Below are 23,274 nucleotides of genomic sequence, written 5' to 3'. Positions count from 1 at the left end.
TTAATGTTTTTTTTCTTCTAATAATTCTGGGAATAGTAGATGATGAAGATGAGGAGATATAGCAGGTACTTAAGACCAGTATGATTGTCCTTGGAATGTTTCTTGGTGCAGCTTTGAACTAACGTTTTGGCTGTGCCAGAATCTTCCGGATACTCAGCCTGAATGACTTTGCAAATCAGCTTCTTTCTGATTCATTCATCTTCTTGTTCTTTTTTTTTTTTTTTTTTTTTTGATTGAGAAATCTCATTTTTGTATTTGGGAAAAACAAAAAAAAAAAGATTTCTTCATTGTTATGACTTATGAGGTAGCATCCTGTTTCAGGTTTGATATGTTCTTAGCGCAACTTTATTTTGAGCAGCCAGTGCTTTTTTTTTGATTGTGTGATTGATTTGGATTTGAGCTTTTTTTCTTTAGTCGAAGCTCAGTTAGTCTTTGTTCTTTAGGTGTTATCCTAGAAATACGACTTTGTAAAGAGGAATCAACCGAAGTTGCATCTTCGTGTTAATGGTAAACCTTTGTGGACGGAATTGTCAAACGAAGTTATTGAACCAGTTCACTAATAAGCAAAGAGCAAATCATCGTTTTTATCCCATTTGTAAAAGATATTTGTCAAGGATGCCAAACAAACATGATACTATGATTTTGTTGCTATTGGTTTGTTCTCATTTGGGCACAACTTTTTTTGGATATTAGAGACAAGAAATTGTTTGACCAAAAAAAGAGAGAGACAAGAGATGATTCAATAAACATATATTTTTGAGCATTCTTCGACCTTTTTTTTTTTTTCCAGAGATCATCTCTTACGACATAAATTGTAACTTTGCAACCAGAAAAATACAGTACACTCTTTCTATTCATTCACCTTTGGTCAGAAGAAACCAAGTGTTAAAAGGCTTTTTAGTAAGCCCATATTGAGAAAAATCGAAATTTGGGTGACCCGGTTTAAGACCCTTGGATCGCGAATCGGGTCAACAATACCGTGTCATTTGACTCTCCCTCTCTCCCTTTCCCTCGTCTCTACGTCGGTCGAGTCTCCTTCTTCTATTCGTCTTCCCATCGCCGATAGATTCGCCGTTACTCATCGGTAAACGCAGCGGAGGAGCTAGATTATTCTCTCTAGTCTCTGTGTCAAACCGGTGTGGAAGCGAATTTTATTTTCTTATTATTAATCTGATCTGTATCAAACATGGACGAAGAGGCAGCAAAACCTAGAGACTCCACCGTGAATCAGCAGCAGCAGCAACAATACTATTACGGAACGTTTCAAGGCGTTGCAAATTATCCTACTCCGACTGCTCCACCGCAATATCTACCGCCGTCGCAGCATCCGATTCCTACGTATCCTGGACATGCTTATCAGAATTTCCAAGGTTTTAAAACCCTCTCTCGTTCGATTTTGTATAATTACTATATGCATTTTTTTTGTTTTAAGGGGTTTTTGTTGTTATGTGATCGGTTCGTGATTGAAATGATTAGGTCCTCCTGGTGGTGGTTTTGTGAATTATGCTCAAGGGTTCCCAGTTGTTCCTGGTAAATTTAAATGTCCTTACCCTCAATTTTTTGTAGAAAAAATCTTATCTTTCTTATATGAATTTGTATGGAATATTACAGATTGTTCAGTAAAATCAGTTTCATTATGATCAGATAATGAGTAATTGATTCTGGTGTTTTGTTGTTTTAGATTATACGGTGGTTGAGGTGAGACCGATGATGAGAGAGCATGACCTTCCTTGCTGTGGCTTGGGCATGGGATGGTTTCTGTAAGCTTTTTTTCTTACTTGCCTTTTCATTTTGATTGATTTATCACACATTGTCTCGCAATACGAATTCCCGCCAAATTCATTTGGTTCTTCTGGTTGTGTATTTTCCATTTATGTTCTGATCAAAAGCTCAAAAGCTTAGGTTTGTGGATTTTTGGAAATTGGGTTTATGGTATGTAGGTTTTAGCACATATATCGCGTTTTTACAGTGTTATGTCAGTGTTCGTTGTGGAACTTGCCATATAGATTCCAGAACAGGTTCTCAATATTTCGATTGCGACTCTGATTGATTTGATTGAATATCTCTGTTACGTAACCTTTTGGAACTCTACTAACTGGGGATATTTTTCGTTTTGAAAATCATCTTCATGCTCTTAAGAATCAATCTGTGGCTTGTGGCTTACTTCCATCCACTAATGTAAAGATTTACAAGAACACTTAGATAGCTAATATTAGAGAAATCCATGTGTTGATCATGTAATCTGGATACTGTGTTGAACACCTCCTGAAACGGAGATACAAGAGTAACGTGGCTTATATGATTCTATTGTTTCGCACTAACAAGAGAAAGCTAAAAGCATACATCTTATTACTTGAAACTTGTTCTAGATGCTAATTTTAATGGGTTTTTTTTTTGGTCTATGGTCCCAGGTTTATCATGGGTTTCTTGTTCGGTGGGATCCCGTGGTACCTCGGAGCTTTTATTATTCTAGTCACATCTGTTGATCATCGCGAGAAGGCTGGTTACGTTGCCTGCTCAATCGCAGTGAGTTCCTCTCTCTGTCCTTTTCATTACATTGGATAAAACATCAGAATGTCTCATAAATCTTCGTTTTTCCTTTTTTGGTCTGAAATCTTCCAGTCTGTTGTCTATTTCATCGGCGTCATGCTCGGGATGACTGGGGATGTTAACATCTGGTGAAGCTACTCCCCAAAACTGAACTCACATCACATCATGTATATATATATCTACATGTACACACGAAAATGTAGATATGTATCATTAGACCAGTTATCTGAAGATTTAGTGTGATTTACAAAAGGAAACATTTTGTAACACTGTGTCGAACTTATATATTGCTGAAATACGTATGTTGTTGGTTCCCTTGGTTCTTCATGTAATATATATTATGTGGTCTACTTTGACGATTGCTTTGCTACAAATAAAAGTTCCCATGAAGCTGAACTCTATTATGTGATCAGGGGAATCATAAGAAACATACCTACGTCGTGGTGGAGAATAAAAAGACCAAATTACTAAATGATTTAAAGAAGGGAAAATTATTTGTAAAAATTGTAGAAAGGCAAAGTTAAAATTAAATCTACTGAATAACACAAGATTAAATCAAAAATTCAGTAAAATTGATAAATGATTTTGGAGGAGTACAGTATTTGACCAAATGGGGTGTGAAATTAGAAAGCCCAATGGGCTTTAGGATCTGGTACGAAAGTGTGAGATTAGGGTTTTAAAAATTCACCATCTCTAAAAACTAGGTCACATATATAAAAGCTGCAAGGAAGAGTGTTTCTCTTCTGGAGGATTCAATCATCGGCGGAGAACGAAAATGGGAGTTTTCAGGGTAATGCCTCGTTGAGCTCTTGCGATTTATAGCGCATTTGGTATTCTAGATTCGGCGTAATCTGATCGGAATTTTTGTTATTTTGCAGCTTCACCAGTACCAGGTTGTCGGAAGAGCTCTCCCGACGGAGAAGGATGAGCAACCTAAGATTTACAGGATGAAGCTCTGGGCTACGAACGAGGTTCTTGCCAAGTCCAAGTTCTGGTTAGTTTCATAATATTTTCATATTCATCCTTGATTTCAGGATTAAAATGTATTTCAAACTTTGAGTTAAGGATTGTTTCTGTATGTGTTTGGATGATGATTCAGGTACTTCTTGAGGAGGCAAAAGAAGGTGAAGAAGAGTAATGGACAGATGCTAGCCATCAACGAGGTTATACTTCGTTTGCTCTATTCTTTGATATGTGAATTATGGTGTAAGGATCTGTATTGATTTGCGTTTGGTATTGATTGTTGTTGATATGCCCTCAGTAACATTGAACATTTCTTGACATTTTGTTCATCTCTGTTTTTTTTTTCTTGTTTAGAGTTTAGTTTATCATCATGATTTGTTTCCATCAACTGATCCCATTGATTGTGTTTATAAATTCATCTGAAATTATCTTCAAAACATGTTTTATTAGTTTGTTTTTAGTTTGATGGTGTGAATTGTTTGTGACTTTGACATAATGTAATCGAAGTACCATCTCCATGTTGATATGTCATTCCTTTTTAGGGTGTAGTATGTTTGGCTACTTCTTTATTATGATTCGTCTGCTGATGCATTATAAAACTAATTGTTTGTGACAGATCTTTGAGAAGAACCCAACAACGATCAAGAACTTTGGAATCTGGCTGAGATACCAGAGTCGTACAGGTTACCATAACATGTACAAAGAGTTCCGTGACACAACTTTGAACGGAGCAGTGGAGCAAATGTACACCGAGATGGCATCAAGGCACAGAGTCAGGTTCCCTTGCATTCAGATCATCAAGACAGCTACAGTCCAAGCCAACCTCTGCAAGAGAGAGAGCACTAAACAGTTTCACAACAGCAAGATCAAGTTCCCTTTGGTCTTCAGGAAGGTTAGACCTCCCACCAGAAAGCTCAAGACCACCTACAAGGCTTCCAGGCCTAACTTGTTCATGTAGAATCTCTCTCTCTTTTATCATAAGGTAATTTGACTATTTCATACTTTTTTCGAGGGATCAAAGTTGCTGGTATTGTCATTTTAAAATTTTGTGGGTAGAATCTTGAAGTATTATTATGCATTATCTTGGTTTTGATTCTGGATTTTCTTGTTTTATCTTTTATTAGTTTTTGCACTCTTGAGACTTTAAAGAATTCAAATTTTCTTGATTTTCTTGTTCTTAATTCCTCTTTTCTGCATCGAGTTTGTTGACAACATCTCTTAATCTGATTGATCATACATGGTATGACAAAAACTGAGTAACTTGCTATCATATTTAATACACGATTAATACAGAGATCCTTCTTATATCTACTACTAAAAAAAGAATCTATACAACAAGAGTAAAACAATCCACATGAGTTTAAACTGACAAAGAAAAGAACTCGCATAAACTAAAACCCTCAAAAAAGAGTGCAACTGGCGCATCCCCTATGAAGTGTGTGAACAATTCGAAGATGTATGAGACTAACCCGGTGAACCAAACTAAATGAACAATTCGGAGTGATCCCTATCTTGGCTAAAAGGCTAAAACAAATCAGAAGATAAACCCAAACCATATGGGATTCTTAAATAACAAAACTTCATTTGCTCGTACAGTTTGGGATGTTTAAATCTCTTCCCGAGACATCTCTTTGACTAATTTTATAACTAGCCGTGGTGGCTATGGATTCCGGTGTAGCTAGCCGGACTCTTCTCGCCTTTCTCCCTTTTCAGTGTTGGTGTTGTTCCAGTCCTTGGCCTTGCAACGAAGCTTCTGTTTCTTCGTGTTGTTCTCGGTCTCTCCTTCAACGGTTTTCTCCTGCTTCTGGTCCTAGAGAGTGAAGGACTTTGGATTTGTGGCACAAGTAAAGGCTTCATTGGCGTCAATTTGCTTTGCATTTGTTGCTTTGGTTGTTCGTGTGGCTGTTAGGCTTGTCGTGGTTGGGTTCCCGGTTCTCCGGTTAACGGCGAGTCTCCTCTGCTTTGTGGGAAGACATTGGTGACAGTGGCGTCTTCCGTAGTTGCTAGTTTGTGGCTATGCGTCAGGTTCCCTTTTTCTCTGTTCCAGTGGTTCGTTGTTGGTGTTTTTCATTACGTGTAACAGTTTTAGAGGTAGCGTCAATCCCAGGTGGAATTTTCATGAGAAGAATAGAGGCGGCGCTTTGGTCTACATGGCATTGCTTATCCGTGGGAGATGGTTCTTGTCGTTTGCGATAGGAATGGTGACTGGAGGTGGTTTCTTTGGTTGCCCACAGATGCTCTTGGAACCGTCGGATTTGTGAATAAGTCCGCTGTTGCTATTGCGTTTTTGTGTTAGTTTACGGAGAAGCTGTAGGCGCCTTATAAGGAGATTTTGAAGGCTGGCATGTGTTAAGGTTTGCTCGTGGCAACTAGGATGGGACTCCAGCTCTTTCGAGTTGTGGAAATCATGCAAATTTCCAAATTTGGCACCTTGGAATCGGTGTTTCTTCTTCTGTTTTTGCTTTTGTTGTTGTATGTTTCTTCTGTATATTTTTGTATTTTCTGCTACTTGTATTCTTTGTAACTTTTGTCACAAATTTGAAAATGGTATAAAACTTCACCTTTTACCAATTTTTTTTTTATAACTTTTGTGATAAAGTGTAAAATTTTTGGTAACGAAAAGAAACCATTATTTAAACAATGTTGTTAGCAAAATAAATCTACTCTCATGTGGTATATTACTAAAAATGTCATTAGAAAAATAGTATTAAAAACAAATATTAAAGATAATATATCTATTTTTATTCTCTATAAACATTATAAAAATCAAAATATTATTTAAATTAGATTCCACTTAAAATCATAACTGTTTTTTTAAACTATATTCGCATCGTGTCTTCAAAGATTTTTTTATAAACAAAATCGAATTTCAAATATTTGCCCATCACTTTTAATAATTTATTTAAGTCAAGAAGTTAATAAAGATTTTCACCATTTTATGTTTCCAGTTTTAAAATAGAAATATTTACTGTTTCCAAATGTAATCTCTTATTTATTTTATTATAAGAAAGCATTTAACTAATAACATTTAGTATTGCAAAAAAAAAAATTAACGCATTAATCTACAAAGAAACTCACAAAATAAAAATAAAAATATAATATAAAACCTATTTTCGTCTACAATAAACCAGATTTTATGATTTAGTTTATTAATCTTCTTTGTTTTGGTAAAAATCTCCATTAATTTTTAGATTTTTACCAAACCTAAAAAAAACTAAAAATTAATTTAATATAGTGTAATTGTGTAAAAGTGGACAAAAGTGAGAATGTAAAAATGTATTTCAAAAAGAGCATTTCTAACAAATTCTCTATGGTATTTGACAAATAACTAAAAATCTGTTAACATTTACACATATTTCTTTTTAGATATGCTAATATTTATTTGTAGACATAATGTATTATTTTGTTCTTAATATATTCAATATTATGTTAAGATATTTAATTGCATAAATGCACAACTAAAATATCATATTTTATTAAATATAGTATATACAACTTAAAAAAACTAAATCATAAAGTTAAATCATGATTTTTAAACACGACCGCTCCAATTCGTCATACTGGATCATAGGTCAATACAAGATTTGTTGGTGTTTTTTTTGGACTTTACCATATTTATAATTAACGAATTATGATATTATACCAAAACCAAAAATAATGGTACCGATTATGGGTCGAACTCCGAGTATAAAAGTAAGTAAATAAAATATATAAGATTATAAAATGTACAGAGTAAATCAAACAAAATTCAACTATTATTTTGTTTCTAACAAATCAAAATAGGTAAATATTTTCTTGCCCTGGCAAATTCATCGCTGTAAACACACATAAGTATTCACGTAAACATTTCTCTGTGCTGTGTAGCACAGGTAAACTATCTAGTTATAAATTTATAATAGTAGAAGTTGATTATTATTTTACTTTTTCCCTTTGTTGTATTTTTCCCAAATAACATTTAGATAAAATATTTCTGTTTTATTAAAGAGTGCACATAACCTTTTGACCAGTTAGAAACCAAAAGTAAATCAAGAAAACATGATTATCCTTATCATAAGGACGACATAGCTATTGAGGGATCATTTGTTAATTTTCCGCAGCAGCATCTCCTCTCTGGTTCCTAACATCAACTTCATCACACAGTTTCTCATAGAGCCCTTCGAACTTCTCTAGCAACTGTTTCCTCTCTTCTTCATCAGTCACCGCCATCGGATCCACTTTCCACCACGCATCTTCTGGCAACGGCTCCACGGATGCAGCCGCCTTCATCTCTTCCGCTTCCTCTTCACGTGCCTTGTCCACCAAACTGTTGTACAGTTCGCAAAGTTCTTGAATCTTTGCTTTGTGGTGAGCATCAAAGAACGATCGTTGCAAAGAAGAAGAAGAAGACGAGGAGGCTTCGCCGTTTAGAAACCGCTCCACAACGGCTTGGAAGGATGGACTGCCGAATGTGTATGGTTTCCCGGAGGCAGAGTACCCGAGAAATGCAAAGTGGGCACCGCAGAGAATAGCGAGCTCACTAAGCTTGGTGTAGATACCATTGCGGCGCTTTGACAATGCGACCAACCTGTCTTCGTCTTTTTCAATTTTCTTTATCTTAATCCTTTGCTTTCCTTTGGTTTTCTTGGAACTCATTTTGGTGGAAAACAAAAAAAAATGAGTTTGTTTACTCAAAAATAAAGAGAAATTTTAAACTAGTACGTGTTTTTTTTTTTCTTTTTCCTTTTTAACTTAGGAATATAATTTTATGGATACAAGATTGGAAGATTTGGTTTTATATAGATGAAAAAAGACTGGTACATTTTAGATTGCATTAAAATAGTCAATTCTTAGATTGATTCTATTTTTTCTTTCTTTTTCTGTCATTTCTTAGAATAATGTTTGTAAGTTTTGAACTTTTATGGCAGTCAAAAGTTCAGAAGATATAATAAACATAAACTCATACCATATAAATAAAAAGAAGTTTGAACTTTGAACACAATATGATAAACTTGACATCCATACCAAAAAAAAAACTTTTATGTAAAAGTGACTAAATTTAATTGCGGAAAATCATAGTCAAAGTAAGAAATCAATTATAACAAGGACCAAGCTAATTCATGAGCTAAGAAGGGGTTGGTCCAAGCGGTCCAAAATCCTGAAATGGCCAAACCTGCACAAAATTTCACATACCAAAGATCAGCCAAACAGATCACCAAATCAAATGCAAATACCGCATTTGAAATGCCGAAAGCACTTAATTCGACTAAATTTGTATCATACGATCATATAGTATAAACGTTAATTACAAAAAAAGCTTATACCCTCCAAAGCACTCTGCCTTGAATAAGACCGTAAGGTACAGGACCAAAGGTTCTTGAGTCTCTTGAGTTATGAGTATAGTCACCTTGAACAAAGACATGTCCTTTAGGAACCTAAAACCAAACAAGAAAACATCAGTCGAAAGATCAATTCGCCACAAATCCAACAAACTAACTTCTCTATTTGGCAACAACTAATTGAAACTAAACAATCTATAATGTATATGTACACCAATAGCATTAACATATCTTAAAGAAACAAAAACTTTCCAAGAATTGAAACAACTAAAGCTCAATACTGATAAACACCAGCATTACTGAAACTGAAACAACTTGTTTTTAAAACTCTAATCACTCAATTACCAACTCAGTACTACTCTCAAGTCTCAACCGAACATTCATTCATAAATCTGATTCATAAGCAAGAAGAACAAAGTGAAGTGAAGTCAAAGAAGAAACAAAAAAACATACCACAATGGTTTGGGATTTGTCGCTCTTGACTGGATCAGCCACAAAGCTAATACAATCACCTTCAACACCAATAACTCTCTTAATCGGAGTCTTGTTAGGATTCTCTGGAGACCTTATCACAACTATATCTCCACGACTCGGTTTCTGATACCGTTTAGAGATTCGCTCAGCTAATAAGACACTCCCTGAAGGATGAAGCGTCGGAGTCATGCTCGGACCATAAGCCTGCTCTCAAAAAAGAGAAGATTTTTAAAACACCGGAGATGAGTTAAGAGTCACGAGATAAAGAAGGGAAGATTTGCGGGTGAGGGGGACTCACATAAGCCATGAATCCAAGATAGTTGGTGGTTACATGAAGGAAGCAGTAGAGTTTCGTGAGAAACAAACCACTGTTCATAGCTTGTCGAGAAGCTATGCTCCAGAACGACGACGGAGACGCCATTTTTTTTCTCGATTTCTTCAATTAAATCGACTGAATCGAGATTTGGGAACAAGGGTAGTCTCAATTCATTATTAAGCTAATCTAATCTCACTTCATTTCAAAAAAGTCTGCAACTTTATATATCTCGATTTCGCGAAACTCTGAGAGACTTTTGAGTCGAATCGTTATAGTGGAGAGAACTTGAGTCAATGGTGTTTTGGGTTAGCTTTGGTACAATCCTAAACCAATTTTCAAACCAGTTTATGTTTAACCGAGTTAAATCCATCAAGAATTGAAATGCCGTTACGTATATAAAACCCCGGTTTGATCATGTAAAGTGACTAAATTAATTACGAAAAATCATAGTCAAAGTAATAAATCAATTATAACAAGGACCAAGCTAATTCATGAGCTAAGAAGGTGTTGGTCCAAGGATGGTGTCTCATAATTGATTCCAAGTTGATTTCTTTCGATTAAATGCTCAAAAATGTTCCAAATTGTTTCATCTATGCTAAAATCCTAGAAAATCTGAAAAAACTCACAAAAAACCTAAAACACACAAAGAAAAATTCTAAAAACTCCTTATAGCATGGTTAAAACCCACAAAACCATGATATATCAGTAGTATCCCATGAATGATGCAAATGTGAGACATGTCATGTTGTTTTCGTCTTTGAGGTGAATGAGACTTGGATCCATACGAAGAAGAGCGTGAAGGATATCTGCAAACAAACATGTGAAACATCAATTAGCAAATATGAAGTATAAAAGGAATTCAGAGAAGAATGAAATCTATAAACACTTAATTATCATCAGCAGGAATCGAAAAACACATACCAATATCATTTGCCTTGATAGCTGCATGCAGAATAGATAATCTTTCAAAGGACACTTTGCTGCTTCCAACATGAGCTGCTAACAATCTCAACATTGTTTTCACAAGTTTTGTGAACTTGGACTCGTGAGCAATGTACAATGGTGATTTGCAGTCGTTGTTGGCTAGTGAGACCACAAGCGGGTTAGCAGTAACCAAAGAAGAAGCAATATTCTCATGACTCCCTTTAAGGGCAACGTGTAGAGGAGTATCGTTGTCACTGTTCCTCGCTGCATATATCTGGTTAAGGTTCTGGCTTTTCTCAAACGATAGGTGTCCACACAGATGAGTGATGAACTTAACCATAAAGGTAACAACTTCACAATGGCCACTAGAAGCAGCAAGATGGAGAATCGTTACATATATGAACTATATTTTTATAGTTATTAAATTGCTTAATTTTTAAATTTTTTAATAATTTATAAATATGTTTGTATAACACATGACAAAAATTTTAATTGTTAAAATTGACAAGTGTCACGTTCACATGAGTTACTAACTTTGAAAACCAATGTTTATATAATAACATAATATTGAATACGCTATCAAATCATTCACCAATTGAAAAACTTAAGAAATTTACATTAATTTTTAATTTTGATTTTCTTATATTAGGTTAATCACTAATTTTAACACATTAAACTTTTTTATACTTTAATCACTTTCCTGTATAAATTTCTTTTTACTATATGATTATAATATATAATAATTGCAATTAAATTGCAAATATTTTCCTTATTAATTGCATATATTTTTCTATTGAAATTAGTAATTTAATAGATAACTTTCTTATTAGAATTAGTGATATAAAAGATTACTTTTGGTTTTATATACTTTTCAAAAATGTTAATTGTAATCCTTTGATATTTAGAATTGATTAATTTTCCTATAATTATTAAATAAATTTTCTTTTTACACATGTCAAAATATTATCGATATGTTTGATACATGTCGCGATTATATGAATTACTAACTTTAAAAACTAAGGTTTATATAATAAGATAAAAGAGTGATCTTACACTTTACAACTTTATTTAATTAGTTTTCCCCCAAAACTGCCCTAGAATTAGCGCGGGGATTAACGTTTTTAAAGACATGTTAAATACGCAATTAATGATGTTCAACCTGGGTTACTTGTTTATTACCAATTTTTTTTTTTTTTGACGGAAATGATTTCATAGGAGAGAAAAATACTTGGAAAGCAATGAGAAAAGAAGAAGTAGATCGAGAACAAAATAGGAGAAATACGACTTTTACATGTGGGACAATCCAAATGACCTTTTTTCCTGCGTGGACCAATCAATTCTCGTGTTTTTTTTTACTTCTTCCCCCTCCTTCCACGTGTCTTTTAGGACAACAACAAAATAGCTTTCATGAACAAGAAATAGAATAATACTCAAAGTAATAACATACAAAATCAATTTGGCTTACTTTAATGAATGCTGCCAAAAAAAAATAGCATTCAAGAGATAGTAGCTGCAGAGAATTTTCTCTACCGTGTTGGAATGGTTTTAGAGTTTATAGCATTTGTTAGGATTGTTGGAGTAAGCTTGAAGTAAGTTTGAAAACCAAGCTAACCAAGAAATAGAAATTGGAGATTATATTTAGGAGAAATTTAAATATAATAGAATAAGAAGTTTTCCTATTAGGATTAGAAAAATATACTATGGAGATTTATATAAGGAGATGTTGGGTTTGTAGTGATATATCATGATTTTTATGGTTTTTAACCATGATATAAGGAGTCTTTTGATTTGTTTTCTAGGACGTTTTAGAGTCTTAATAGGTTTTCTAGGATTTTGGCATGAAAGGAGCAAAATGGAGCAATTAGAGAGATTTTGGGGAAATTCAGCTAAGGAAGAGAACTTGGAGCAGAGGAAGGATGAGAGTGTTGATCGACAATGCCTTAGCATCGATCGACACCATGTGTAGCCGCAAGAGACAAGTTTTGGAAGTTTTACAAATCTGCCCTGAAGTTTTCCATAATTGCAACATAAGTCCCTAACGTGTTTTAGACATATAAATAGTATTTTTAGGTTTTAGAAACCCTTAAGTTTTATTCTAGCAAGTTTTATTTTTTGCAACCCTGTGAGATTTTGAGAGCTTTTGGGGGAGAGAGATCTGAACTGCTTTGAGAGAAGAATTCATAAACTCCCTCTTTACTCTTTTAATTTCAATTGCTTATTATTCAGAATTATGTTTTGTTCTTCATTGAATATGTCTGAGTAGTTTGCTTGTTAGGTTCAAAGTTTTTCACAGGGATTTTATGATTTATTAGATCTGTTTATTTAAGATTCATTATCTTTCTAGATCTTCATCATAGGTTGTTCTTCATATTAATTCTTGATTGATTACCTAGATCTTCATCATAGATGTGAGAATATAATTGATTTTTCTGATAAAACATTTGATGAGCAAAATTACTTTCTGCAAAGAGATTTGATTTAGTAATTTTGTGAACAATCTAAATCTGTTTTTAAAGCTGATTTTTAACCTAGAATTTTACAAAGAGATTTGGATTTTCTGGTTTTAAATTTAGATAATATTTGCAGTGAGAACTGATTTATTTTACAAAAGTGTTTAGAGTTCTAGATCTGATTATAATTGCTTGAATCCTAATTTATTGATTGATTTAATATTTCATAATTTCCTGAGAAATTCCCTAGACCTAGCTTTTTAATCCTTTGAATTTACAACAGCTTTATTTTAATATTTTGCATTGCTTTTCTTATTTAAATCAACTTGTTTAGCGTAATCATAAAACTCTATAATTTATTGTGTAGTCTAGAGTCCTTGTGGAATTCGACCCCTAAGTATTACAGTGACCTCTTAATTTGAGAGAGTAGCTCTAGGGTTTAATTTGAGCATATCATGTAGCATAATATATATGAGTTGTGAGCTTTGAGAGAAAGAGAGATTTGTAAGAGAGAAAGCTTAAGTTTTTGAGTTATTTTTTCTTAAGCAATAAGAGAATTATTATTATAATTTGTCTTTCAAATCTTTCTCAAATTCTATATTTGGTATTAGAGCTTTGAAGGAATCATCACAGGACGTGCAAGAACATCATGGGGGAAATCACGGAATCATCAAACACACAGTTAGCAAAACTAAAAGACGGAGGTTCTTCTTCAATCAAGTGTCCCATGCTGACCGCTGCCAACTACACGGTTTGGGCTATGAAGATGAGAATCTATCTCAAAGTACATCACGTATGGGACATCATTGAAGAACCATCAGGTGACGGTAAGAAGAACGACATGGCTACAGCGTTGTTATTCCAATCAATCCCCGAGGCTCTCATCTTGCAAGTAGGAGAATTAAATACAACAAAACAGGTGTGGGAGGCCATAAAAACGAGACACCTAGGGGCAAAACGTGTTAAGGAGGCTAGACTACAGACGTTGATGGCCGAGTTTGATCGTTTGAAGATGAAGGATACAGAGAGTATCGATGACTTTGCAGGCAAGTTATCGGAGATTGCTTCCAAATCAGCTTCACTAGGAGAAGAGATTGAAGAATCCAAGATCGTGAAGAAATTTCTTAAGAATCTTCCTCGTAAGAAATATATCCATATCGTCGCTTCACTAGAGCAAGTACTAGACCTAAAGAGTACAAGCTTTGAAGATATTATAGGCCGATTAAAGACCTATGAAGAACGTATTTCCAAGGAAGAAGAAGCACAAGACGACCAGAGCAAACTCATGTATGCAGATACATAACCACAAGCGACTCAATACTCTCGTGATTACGGAGGAGACTTTAGAGGTAGAGGACGTGGCGGACGGTTCTATGGAAGAGGAAGAGGCCGCGGAAGATCTGGTGGCGGAAGAGATACCTCCAAAGTTATTTGTTATCGGTGTGACAAAGCAGGGCACTTTGCTTCAAACTGTCCCGATCGATTACTTAAACTTCAAGAAGCACTAGAGACTGATAACAAGAGCACAACAGAAACGGATGAACTTATGATACACGAGGTAATGAAGGGAAGATCATACCAAGCAAATATGAGACTAACACCGGAGATGACAATGTTTGGTACCTTAATAACGGAGCTAGCAACCACATGACTGGTAACCGTCGATTCTTCAAGGAAATTGATGAAACAATTACTGGGAAAGTTAGATTTGGGGATGACTCGCGCATAGACATCAAGGGTAAGGGTTTGATCGAGTTCGTAGATCAGAACAGAGAAACGAGAATAATGTCTGAGGTTTATTTCATTCTTGATCTGAAGAGCAACATTATCAGTCTTGGACAGGCAACCGAGTCAGGTTGTGATGTGAGAATGAAGGATGATAATCTAACAATGCATGATCGTGATGGAAAATTGCTTGTCAAAGCAATTAGATCAAGAAACCGTCTGTACAAGGTGAGCATGGGAATAAGAGATTCAGTGTGCTTCTATTCAACAACAGTAAGTGATTGCAGTAGGTGGCACGCACGGCTAGGCCACATAAACTTTGAGACAATGAAGTCCATGGTACAAAAGGAGCTAGTGATGCGAGTTCCACTGGACAATTTTCGAAAAGAACTTTGTGGTTCATGTCTACTCGGCAAACAAACAAGGAAAACGTTCCCACAAGCAACTCTCTATCGAGCAAGCAGAGCTCTTGAGCTAGTGCATGGTGATCTTTGCGGTCCTATATCGCCTAACATAATGGCTGGGAACAGATATATCTTTGTTCTTATAGATGACTACACTAAATACATGTGGACCCTCTTGTTGAAAGAAAAGGGTGAAGCTTTCAACAAATTTAAAAGGTTCAAAAGCTTGGCGGAACAAGAATCTGAGGAACGCATAGGAACTTTCAGAACCGATAGAGAAGGAGAATTTGTTTCCGAAGAATTCAATAACTTCTGCAGCAACTCAGGTATTAGGCGACATCTTACAGCTCCATACACTCCTCAACAGAACGAAGTTGTTGAGAGACGGAACAGAACCATGATGGAGATGACTCGAAGTGTTCTGAAGCATATGCGTGTACCAAACTTTCTGTGGGGAGAAGCAATCCGACACTCCACCTACCTCTTGAATCGTATTGCTACGAGAACAATCAATGATAAGACACCGTACGAGTTGTTTCGGTCTAGAAAGCCCAATCTCAACCATCTTCGAGTCTTTGGTTGTATCTGTTATGCCAAAACAGAGTCGTCTCATTTGAAGAAATTGGATGATAGGTCACGAATGTTAGTCCACCTAGGCACAAAACTAGGATCAAAGGCATATCGCCTATATGATCAACGCACACGAAAGGTAGTATTAAGCAGGGACGTTGTCTTTGATGAAACAAAGAGCTAGAATTGGAACCAAAACAACACTGATGAAGCTGCAACTGGAGATTTTATCATTGGTTTTGGAATTTTCGGAAACCATGGAATTCAAGTAGCAAGTGGAGAGAAAAGGACTGGAGAACTTTTTTCTTCCAACACTAATGATTCAAGGTCTGAAAACGTGGATACATGATTCGATAATAGAGGAATAGAGGAAAGTGATAAAGGAAGCAAAGATAATTATAACGACGAACCAACTGATGCAGAACACCCGCAGCTAAGGAGATCTCAGAGAGTAATCACGAAGCCAAAATACCTCGATGATTACATCTTATTAGCAGAAGAAGAAGGCGAACGCTTATTAATGAGTATGGATGATGAGCTTAGAGATTTTTATGAAGCACAAGAGTCAGAACATTGGCTGAGAGCGTGTGAAGATGAGATTCACTCGATTACAAGGAATCATACTTGGGATCTTGTTGAACTTCCACAAGGAGTGAAGCCAATAGGTTTTAAATGGGTTTTTAAGCTCAAAAGGAACTCAGATGGCAGTGTAAGCAAATACAAAGCTAGGCTCGTTGCAAAGGGGTACGTGCAAAGATATGGAATCGACTTTGAGGATGTGTTTGCTCCGGTTGCTAGAATTGAGACAATTTGCCTTCTTATCAGTCTTGCTGCATCAAACGGTTGGGATATACATCATCTCGATGTAAAAACGGCGTTCCTGCATGGTGACTTAAAAGAAACGGTTTATGTGGTGCAGCCTGAGGGCTTCGTAGAAAAGGGGTGCAAGAATAAGGTGTACAAACTCAAAAAGGTATTGCATGGGCTTAGACAAGCTCCAAGGGTTTGGAATGAGAATTTGAACAAAGTTCTCAAGGAGCTCCAAATCAAAAGGTGTTCTAAAGAGCCATCGGTCTATAAGAGAAAGGTGAACCATGACTTGCTTCTAGTTGTAGTATATGTTGATGACTTGTTCGTCACAGGAACAAGTATCAATGGTATAGGAGACTTCAAGAAAGAAATGGCAACTAAGTTTGAAATGAGTGATCTCGGCCAGTTAACTTACTATCTTGGAATTGAGGTGCAGCAACATAAGGATGGCATAACCCTGAGCCAAAATCGCTATGCATTAAAAATCTTGGAGGAAGCTGGAATGTCAAACTGCAATTCGGTTCAGACAGCCATGGAAGCAGGGTTGAAGTTGTCAAAAGCACTGAAGGAGAAAGATATTGATGCTACGAGTTATAGAAGGAATGTGGGGTGTCTTCGTTACTTGCTACACACAAGACCTGACTTGTCCTTTTGTGTCAGAGTACTAAGTCGCTACATGCAAAATCCTAAGGAGTCTCATGGAGCAGCAATGAAACAGTGCTTGAGGTATTTGCAAGGGACTATTGCATATGGGTTAACTTTCACAAGGTCGACTTCAAAGAATCCATGCTTAGTCGGTTATAGTGACAACAACCATAATGTGGATCCAGATGATGGCAAGAGTACGACTGGGCATGTGTTCTATCTTGGAGGGAGTTTAATAACTTGGTGTTCGCAGAAGCAAGAGACTGTAGCACTATCTTCATGTGAAGCCGAGTTCATGGCTGCCACTGAAGCAGCAAGGCAGGCGATTTGGCTTCATGACTTGTTCAAAGAGATCACTAAGACGTCGTGTGGAGTTGTCACTATCAGAATAGACAATCAATCGGCGATCGCACTTACTAAAAATCCCGTGTTTCATGGACGCAGCAAGCATATACACACAAGGTTTCATTTTATACGGGAGTGTTTGGAGAATGGGATTATAGAGGTCGAGCATGTTCCCGGAGATAAGCAGAAAGCGGACATCTTGACAAAGGCTCTTGGAAGGATCAAGTACAAGGAAATGAGGGAGCTCATTGGTGTTAAAGATATTGGAGGAGAAGACTTCAAGCTTAGGAGGGAAAATTTTGGAGTAAGCTTGAAGTAAGCTTGGAGACCAAGCTAACCAAGAAATGGAAATTGGAGATTATATTTAGGAGATATCTAAATAGAATATTATAAAAAGTTTTCCTATTACGATTAGGAAAATATACTATGGAGATTTATATATAAGGAGATGTTGGGTTTGTAGCATAATATATATGAGTTGTGAGCTTTGAGAGAAAGAGAGATTTGTAAGAGAAGGAGCTTTAGTTTTTGAGTTATTTTTTCTTAAGCAATAAGAGAGTTATTCTTATAATTTGTCTTTCAAATCTTTCTCAAATTCTATAAGGATGAGGATGTTATATCCGGATGCATCGAGACCGTACAAGATACCAGTTGGTACTGTTGATTCGGTTATGAACTCATGATATGTGTTCCTCCCATTGTACTAATATATTTCGTTGTTGTTCTATCTACTGTCAAAGTGGCTTTGGTGAGCTTTGTGATGGTTGTCATTGGTTTCTTGATGAAGCCTTCTTTAAACCATCTCGATCGAAAGAGATGGTTCCAATTCTCAAATTGGGATTGTGGAGAATCTTTGCTACGTTAGGAGAATAGGAGTTATATAAGTATATAACTACAAGGAAAAATCAAAGCGTTGGAATCCATTACCATGCAAATTGTATCTATTTGTGTTCTCTCTTGGTTCGAATTCTTTGGTAATCATAAACCAATTTTCAAACCCGGTTTATGTTTAACCTAGTTAAATCCATCAAGAATTGAAATGTCGATACGTATATAAAACCCCGGTTAATGGTATGTGGAATTGAATTGAAATGTTTAACTAACTAAACATGTTATTTTATTTGCTTTTGTTTCAGTGAGTCATACAGATCAAATGCTTAAAACAAGAAGCAAATGAATCACACAGTTGGTCACATACTAAGCAAATCACTAAACATAAATTGTTCATTGTCATAAATGAGTACATTGAAAAGTTAAAACAATACAAAATCAAAAGCTCAAATCAAATCCACTAAGCACTTGTGCAAACCCATCGAAGCAACACCAAACACAAAACGCAAAATATATAGAGAGAAAGAGAGAGAGAGACAATGTAATGTAGTAGATCCCATCCTGCAAAAGGAAGAGAGGAGAGAGTGGGAGGAATAAAGAGAGAGAGGTCCAGATAGCGCTGGACCTATGTAACTCCCAAGTAACAATATGCGATGGAAGAACTGATATCGCTAGTATTCAAGATTGGTTCGAGTAATGTCCAACGCCAAGTTTCTGAGCTTCGAATTTAAGTGATTTGAGGTACTGAACAGCTTCATCAAGAACGGAAGCTGTATTCATCTGTTCTCCTCCCGGGACAATTCTCCTCAACACTCCCATCATTTTCTTCATTTTTCTCCGTCCTTTCCCATCATTGCTACTACTAGCACTGCCCGATAAACTCTGTTTCCTTGAGTTGTTGTTGCTGTTGCTGTTGTTGTTGTTGTTGTTATAACCATAGCTGGAACAACAAGATTCAGCTGAACTATTTCCATAATCTCTGTAAGAATTACGAGCAGTGCTGACCTCTTCTGAATCACCTTCCTCATGACCTTCATTGTCATCATCTTCGTAATCTTCATTTGCACTCAAGAGGGCATCAATCTCATTCGGATCCTCTTGATGAGAAGAGGAAACTTCTTGTTCATAGTTACCATAATAACTTCCCCCACCATACTCGTTCTGATATGTCGAACCTACATACTCGTTCTGAAACGTCGAAGCTAATGCGTTCAATGATGGGTTGTTCATGAGCTTATGAGTCAGCTCAGGATGGTACATCACTTGGCTGTGGTCGTATGTTTGATCGAAGATGACAAAATTCTTTGGACAGACCTCAGACGGTTGGAGTTCAACACCATGGTATGGCAACTTTGCGCATGGTGGGAACAAAGCATCAAAGGATGACCCTGATGCATACGGGTTGTGGTGCATGTTTCTGTCATCCACTTCATCTGAGAAGTGAGGATACTGATTGTTGTTCTGCATCAGAAAACCCCGTGCAAAGGTAAAAAGTGAAAACACAAAAGAGAAATAACAAAGTTGTACACCTCAAACTTGCAAGCTGCTTCAAAATTTCTACTACCGATTGATTCGCCTTTGTAAAGCTTCCAGCTGCTCAGTTACTACTAAACTAAGTTGACAGTCGAACACAAATGCTAGATCAAGTTATGGCCATCATACTAAAGATCTCACGAATTTTCCACCAGTGCCCTTACTCTTCAACAAACCAGAAGCTCCCCCCACAGACAGCTCTTCAGAAAACCAGACTCTTAATACCTCACAATAATTCTTTCGAAATCAAAAGTAGATAGCCGCCCAAAAAAACAAATTCTCGAAAACTCCAAACGACAGACTACGTTACAGGCTTAAGCAACTGTCTGAAATATTCAGCCTGCAATGATTTACAAGAAAGGTTGAATATCAGACACACTCTGGTTTACACTAAACATCTAACATACCATCAAGAGGAACAAAGTTCTTTTAAATGGCATACATGTGTGTTGCCTAAGCGTTAAAAGTGTTAGGAGAGAGAATAAATCAAGGAGTGGCAATGTTACCTGGCAAACTTGAACGGATTGGTAATTAGCAATGAAACATGTAGTCATCATAAAAGTTCCTATTTCCTTCAATGATCGGTTTCCCTTCTTGTTTACAACAATGCACATTCTCACACTAACCAGTAAAATAAGCACAACAAACAAAGAGCTATTCCGAATTCCGGAAACAACACCTGCAAAAACAAGAATGGGACACCAATTGTTTAAACACAAGAAGCTGTAATGAAGAAATCTTTTCCCACATGGCACCACAAATGCAAGAAGAAACCAAATTGTTACATTTGTTAAACTTAAAGATAATCAGTTTTATGAAGGGTAAGTGCTCAATCAAGAGGCAAAACAAAAACAAAAACAAAAGACTTGACATTAATGGCTTAGTAATAGCAGGCTAGAAAACACAAGATATGGAATTGGAATGAAGTTAAAAAAACAAACACACAAGCTGCTCACCTGACAGGAACAAAATTTACAGAATAACGAGGAAAAAGACAACGAGACGAGTGCAAGTCCTGTTGAAAAACATGAAGAAGGCTGTCCAGGGCATCTTTGGTTCTTCCACTATTAAAACTTCAGTTATTAAGTGTATCCAATAACCGTTCCTCTTCTCACAAACTGCACAAACAAACAAAAAAACTTAGGACCAACAATTCTATTCAAATATTAGTATATGAAGTCGAAAGGCACTAACTTCGAGGTAGAAAAAAAAAAAAACAGTTGGAAAACAAAACAGAGAAACTAAAACATGGGAGATGTCTAATTCATGATTCAGAAATAAAAGAGTACAACTTTATGTATCTGCTGGGGACAATTAACAGTAACACAGCAGCATGACTAAAGACATAAACATCGGATCCACGATAAAATGTTTTTCAATGCCATAGTGATCACAAAGCAAAATCAATAACAACTCTGTTTAAAGAAAACAGAACACGTAGACGAAACAAAACATTAACAAAAGAGTTTGACTTGTCGAGGGGAAAAGATCGATCATGAATAGTTTTTATTCAGAATAACACAAACAAAACATAGAACAAAGAAAGAACAGAACATTCAATAGCAAAAAAAAATCAAATTTTTAGCAATCATCTGAGGAAATAAACCATAAAAACAGCTATTCAAGTAATCCAAACGACCATCAAAGTGAAAAACCAATTAAAATAAAAGCCCCCCAAAAAATAAAAGTCAGAAATTGCGGCGGCAGGAAACAACATACCGTAAAAGAAATCAGAACCCTTTGGATGGAAATGAATCGATGATGCGTAAAAACTTAAGCTTTTTTTGTTTTGAAGGTTCTGATCAAATTCGGGAAGACTCTTGTTTTTTTTTTTTTTCCTTAATTGTGAAAGAGAGGGAGAAGAAGAAGAAGACGATCTAATAGAGAGAAGAGAATGATGATGATGTGTGGCAAAAAATAAGAAGAGAGAGAGAGAGAAGAAATAAGGAAGCAAGTGACAGAGAAGCGTGGCTTTCTTTTTCTGGTGCGGTTTGTTTGTTTTTGTTTGGTTTGGTTTGGTTTGGTTTAAATCACTCACACACACTTCACCTCACTAGTCACTCATCTCACTTACATCGACTCTTTAATATATATAAGTATTTAGTATTTTTTTTTTTTACTTAATTATTAATTTACTTTCACGCTTTTCGTGCGTGAATCTAATAACATGTTTTGTTTATTTATAAATGTGTAAGCAAAAAAGATGTTAAACTTTTTAGTGGGAATTTTTGGAGTTATCAAAACAAGATTTTGCACTCCCTTGATTCATCCAAGATAAAAAAATACACAATCTTGGACAAAATTCATCTTTTTACGAGTAATATACATTTAAGAAAAAAGAAAAAAAAAACTCTAGGAGTAGATGACACATTTTAAATGAATTATTTATGAATTTGTCATTTTTCATGATAATATTTAATGATTTTGCTATTTTGTTTAAAATTATATGGATTTACGATTTTTTAGGTTAAAAAAATACAATTAAACATGTGTCTAACACGTTATGTTTGGGTTTAATCAATTTTATCTGTTCTTAAAGTTTAGTATTTGTTATAAAATATGTATTTTAGCAACAAAAAAATCATAAATGTTGATATTTTAAAGTGTGAAAAAATGGGAAATCTATCATAATTTAGCAAAATGACATTTTCGTAAAAAAATTCTTAGATCATTGCATTTTCTGTAAGAATCTCCATAATTAAATCCAAAAAAATAACCATCTAATAACTTATAAAAAATGTTATTTCTTTATTTTTTTTATAAGAATCCAAATTATGTAATGATGGAATACATTAGGAGGATGACAGTGTAAAACCCATGTAAATCACTATGTCGATGGTTTTTTGTTTTGTTTTATGAATTGGCATACATACATTTGCAATAAGTTTGTAAACAACAACAATAATATGAAAAGAGATGTTAGTGAGTGTAGCATTTGATGAGTATATAAAATAAAATATAGTAGTAGTAAGGAATAGTGGTAATGGATGGGGGAGCACGCGTGAGGGGATGGACAGAAGAGAGTCAAACACGGGGTAGTGTGAGCCGTTGGATGAAACAAAATTCTCAAATGGTTTCCGTTTAATGCGGGCATGATGGTGACCGTAGGATTGCTCCCTTAGCACGCGTGAAAAGCCTTTTTGTTTTTGTGGACCTCCACCCAAACCACTCTTCTTCTTCTTTCACAACAACAAATACTTGTAATTTTTTAGACGACACTCTCTTCTCTTCTCTCTTGGGGGCTCTTGTCCCAACCCATACTTCCAAAGAATATTACTTACTTATTTCCAAACCAAACTCATCATTCTTGTCCCTCCTACACATTGATTGAGCTGTAATAATAAGTTTTTCTTTTTTTTTTAAAAAAAAAAAGAGAACTGAGAGAGCTGTAATTTATGTTTGGCATGCGGATTCGAGTA

The 23,274-nt window shown here is 35.6% G+C and overlaps 4 protein-coding genes across 6 annotated transcripts; 1 reads left to right on the top strand and 3 right to left on the bottom strand.

The window, feature by feature from the left end:
• The first annotated feature begins 202 nt into the window (after positions 1 to 202).
• LOC104741588 (large ribosomal subunit protein eL20w) lies at positions 203 to 4,679 on the top strand. Of its 3 annotated transcripts, XM_087484368.1 has the most exons (7): positions 974 to 1,370; positions 1,477 to 1,530; positions 1,682 to 1,760; positions 2,412 to 2,526; positions 3,429 to 3,544; positions 3,650 to 3,713; positions 4,130 to 4,679. In XM_087484368.1, exons 1-7 carry the CDS (start codon positions 1,187 to 1,189, stop codon positions 4,469 to 4,471), a joined length of 954 nt encoding a protein of 317 aa, XP_087340494.1. In that variant the 5' UTR covers positions 974 to 1,186; the 3' UTR covers positions 4,472 to 4,679. The 3 variants fall into 3 exon arrangements, with proteins under 3 accessions (XP_010460776.1, XP_087340494.1, XP_010460775.1); XM_010462474.3 differs by lacking the exons at positions 3,429 to 3,544; positions 3,650 to 3,713; positions 4,130 to 4,679 and adding an exon at positions 2,623 to 2,946 and having other exon boundaries at positions 203 to 1,370; XM_010462473.3 differs by lacking the exons at positions 974 to 1,370; positions 1,477 to 1,530; positions 1,682 to 1,760; positions 2,412 to 2,526 and adding an exon at positions 3,223 to 3,340.
• A 2,775-nt stretch (positions 4,680 to 7,454) lies between these two features.
• Positions 7,455 to 8,257, bottom strand: LOC104741586 (agamous-like MADS-box protein AGL29). Its single transcript, XM_010462472.3, has one exon. It carries the CDS (start codon positions 8,143 to 8,145, stop codon positions 7,597 to 7,599), a length of 549 nt encoding a protein of 182 aa, XP_010460774.1. The 5' UTR covers positions 8,146 to 8,257; the 3' UTR covers positions 7,455 to 7,596.
• Positions 8,258 to 8,435: 178 nt separating this feature from the next.
• Positions 8,436 to 9,932, bottom strand: LOC104741585 (mitochondrial ATP-independent inner membrane protease subunit 1b). Its single transcript, XM_010462471.3, has 4 exons — positions 9,601 to 9,932; positions 9,282 to 9,506; positions 8,814 to 8,924; positions 8,436 to 8,662 (listed from the first exon to the last, which is right to left on the bottom strand). Exons 1-4 carry the CDS (start codon positions 9,721 to 9,723, stop codon positions 8,615 to 8,617), a joined length of 507 nt encoding a protein of 168 aa, XP_010460773.1. The 5' UTR covers positions 9,724 to 9,932; the 3' UTR covers positions 8,436 to 8,614.
• An 8,765-nt stretch (positions 9,933 to 18,697) lies between these two features.
• On the bottom strand, positions 18,698 to 20,950 carry LOC104741584 (transcription factor bHLH144). Its single transcript, XM_087484367.1, has 3 exons — positions 20,812 to 20,950; positions 20,362 to 20,534; positions 18,698 to 19,783 (listed from the first exon to the last, which is right to left on the bottom strand). The coding sequence occupies exons 2-3, from the start codon at positions 20,467 to 20,469 to the stop codon at positions 19,001 to 19,003; spliced, it is 891 nt and encodes a 296-aa protein (XP_087340493.1). The 5' UTR covers positions 20,470 to 20,534; positions 20,812 to 20,950; the 3' UTR covers positions 18,698 to 19,000.
• Positions 20,951 to 23,274: the final 2,324 nt, after the last annotated feature.

This window comes from Camelina sativa, chromosome 14, assembly GCF_030686135.1.
Source record: "Camelina sativa cultivar CO46 ecotype springtype chromosome 14, ASM3068613v1".
NCBI lineage: Eukaryota > Viridiplantae > Streptophyta > Magnoliopsida > Brassicales > Brassicaceae > Camelina > Camelina sativa.
Note: the sequence above shows the minus strand (reverse complement) of the source record. Positions and strands in the feature narration are given on the sequence as shown.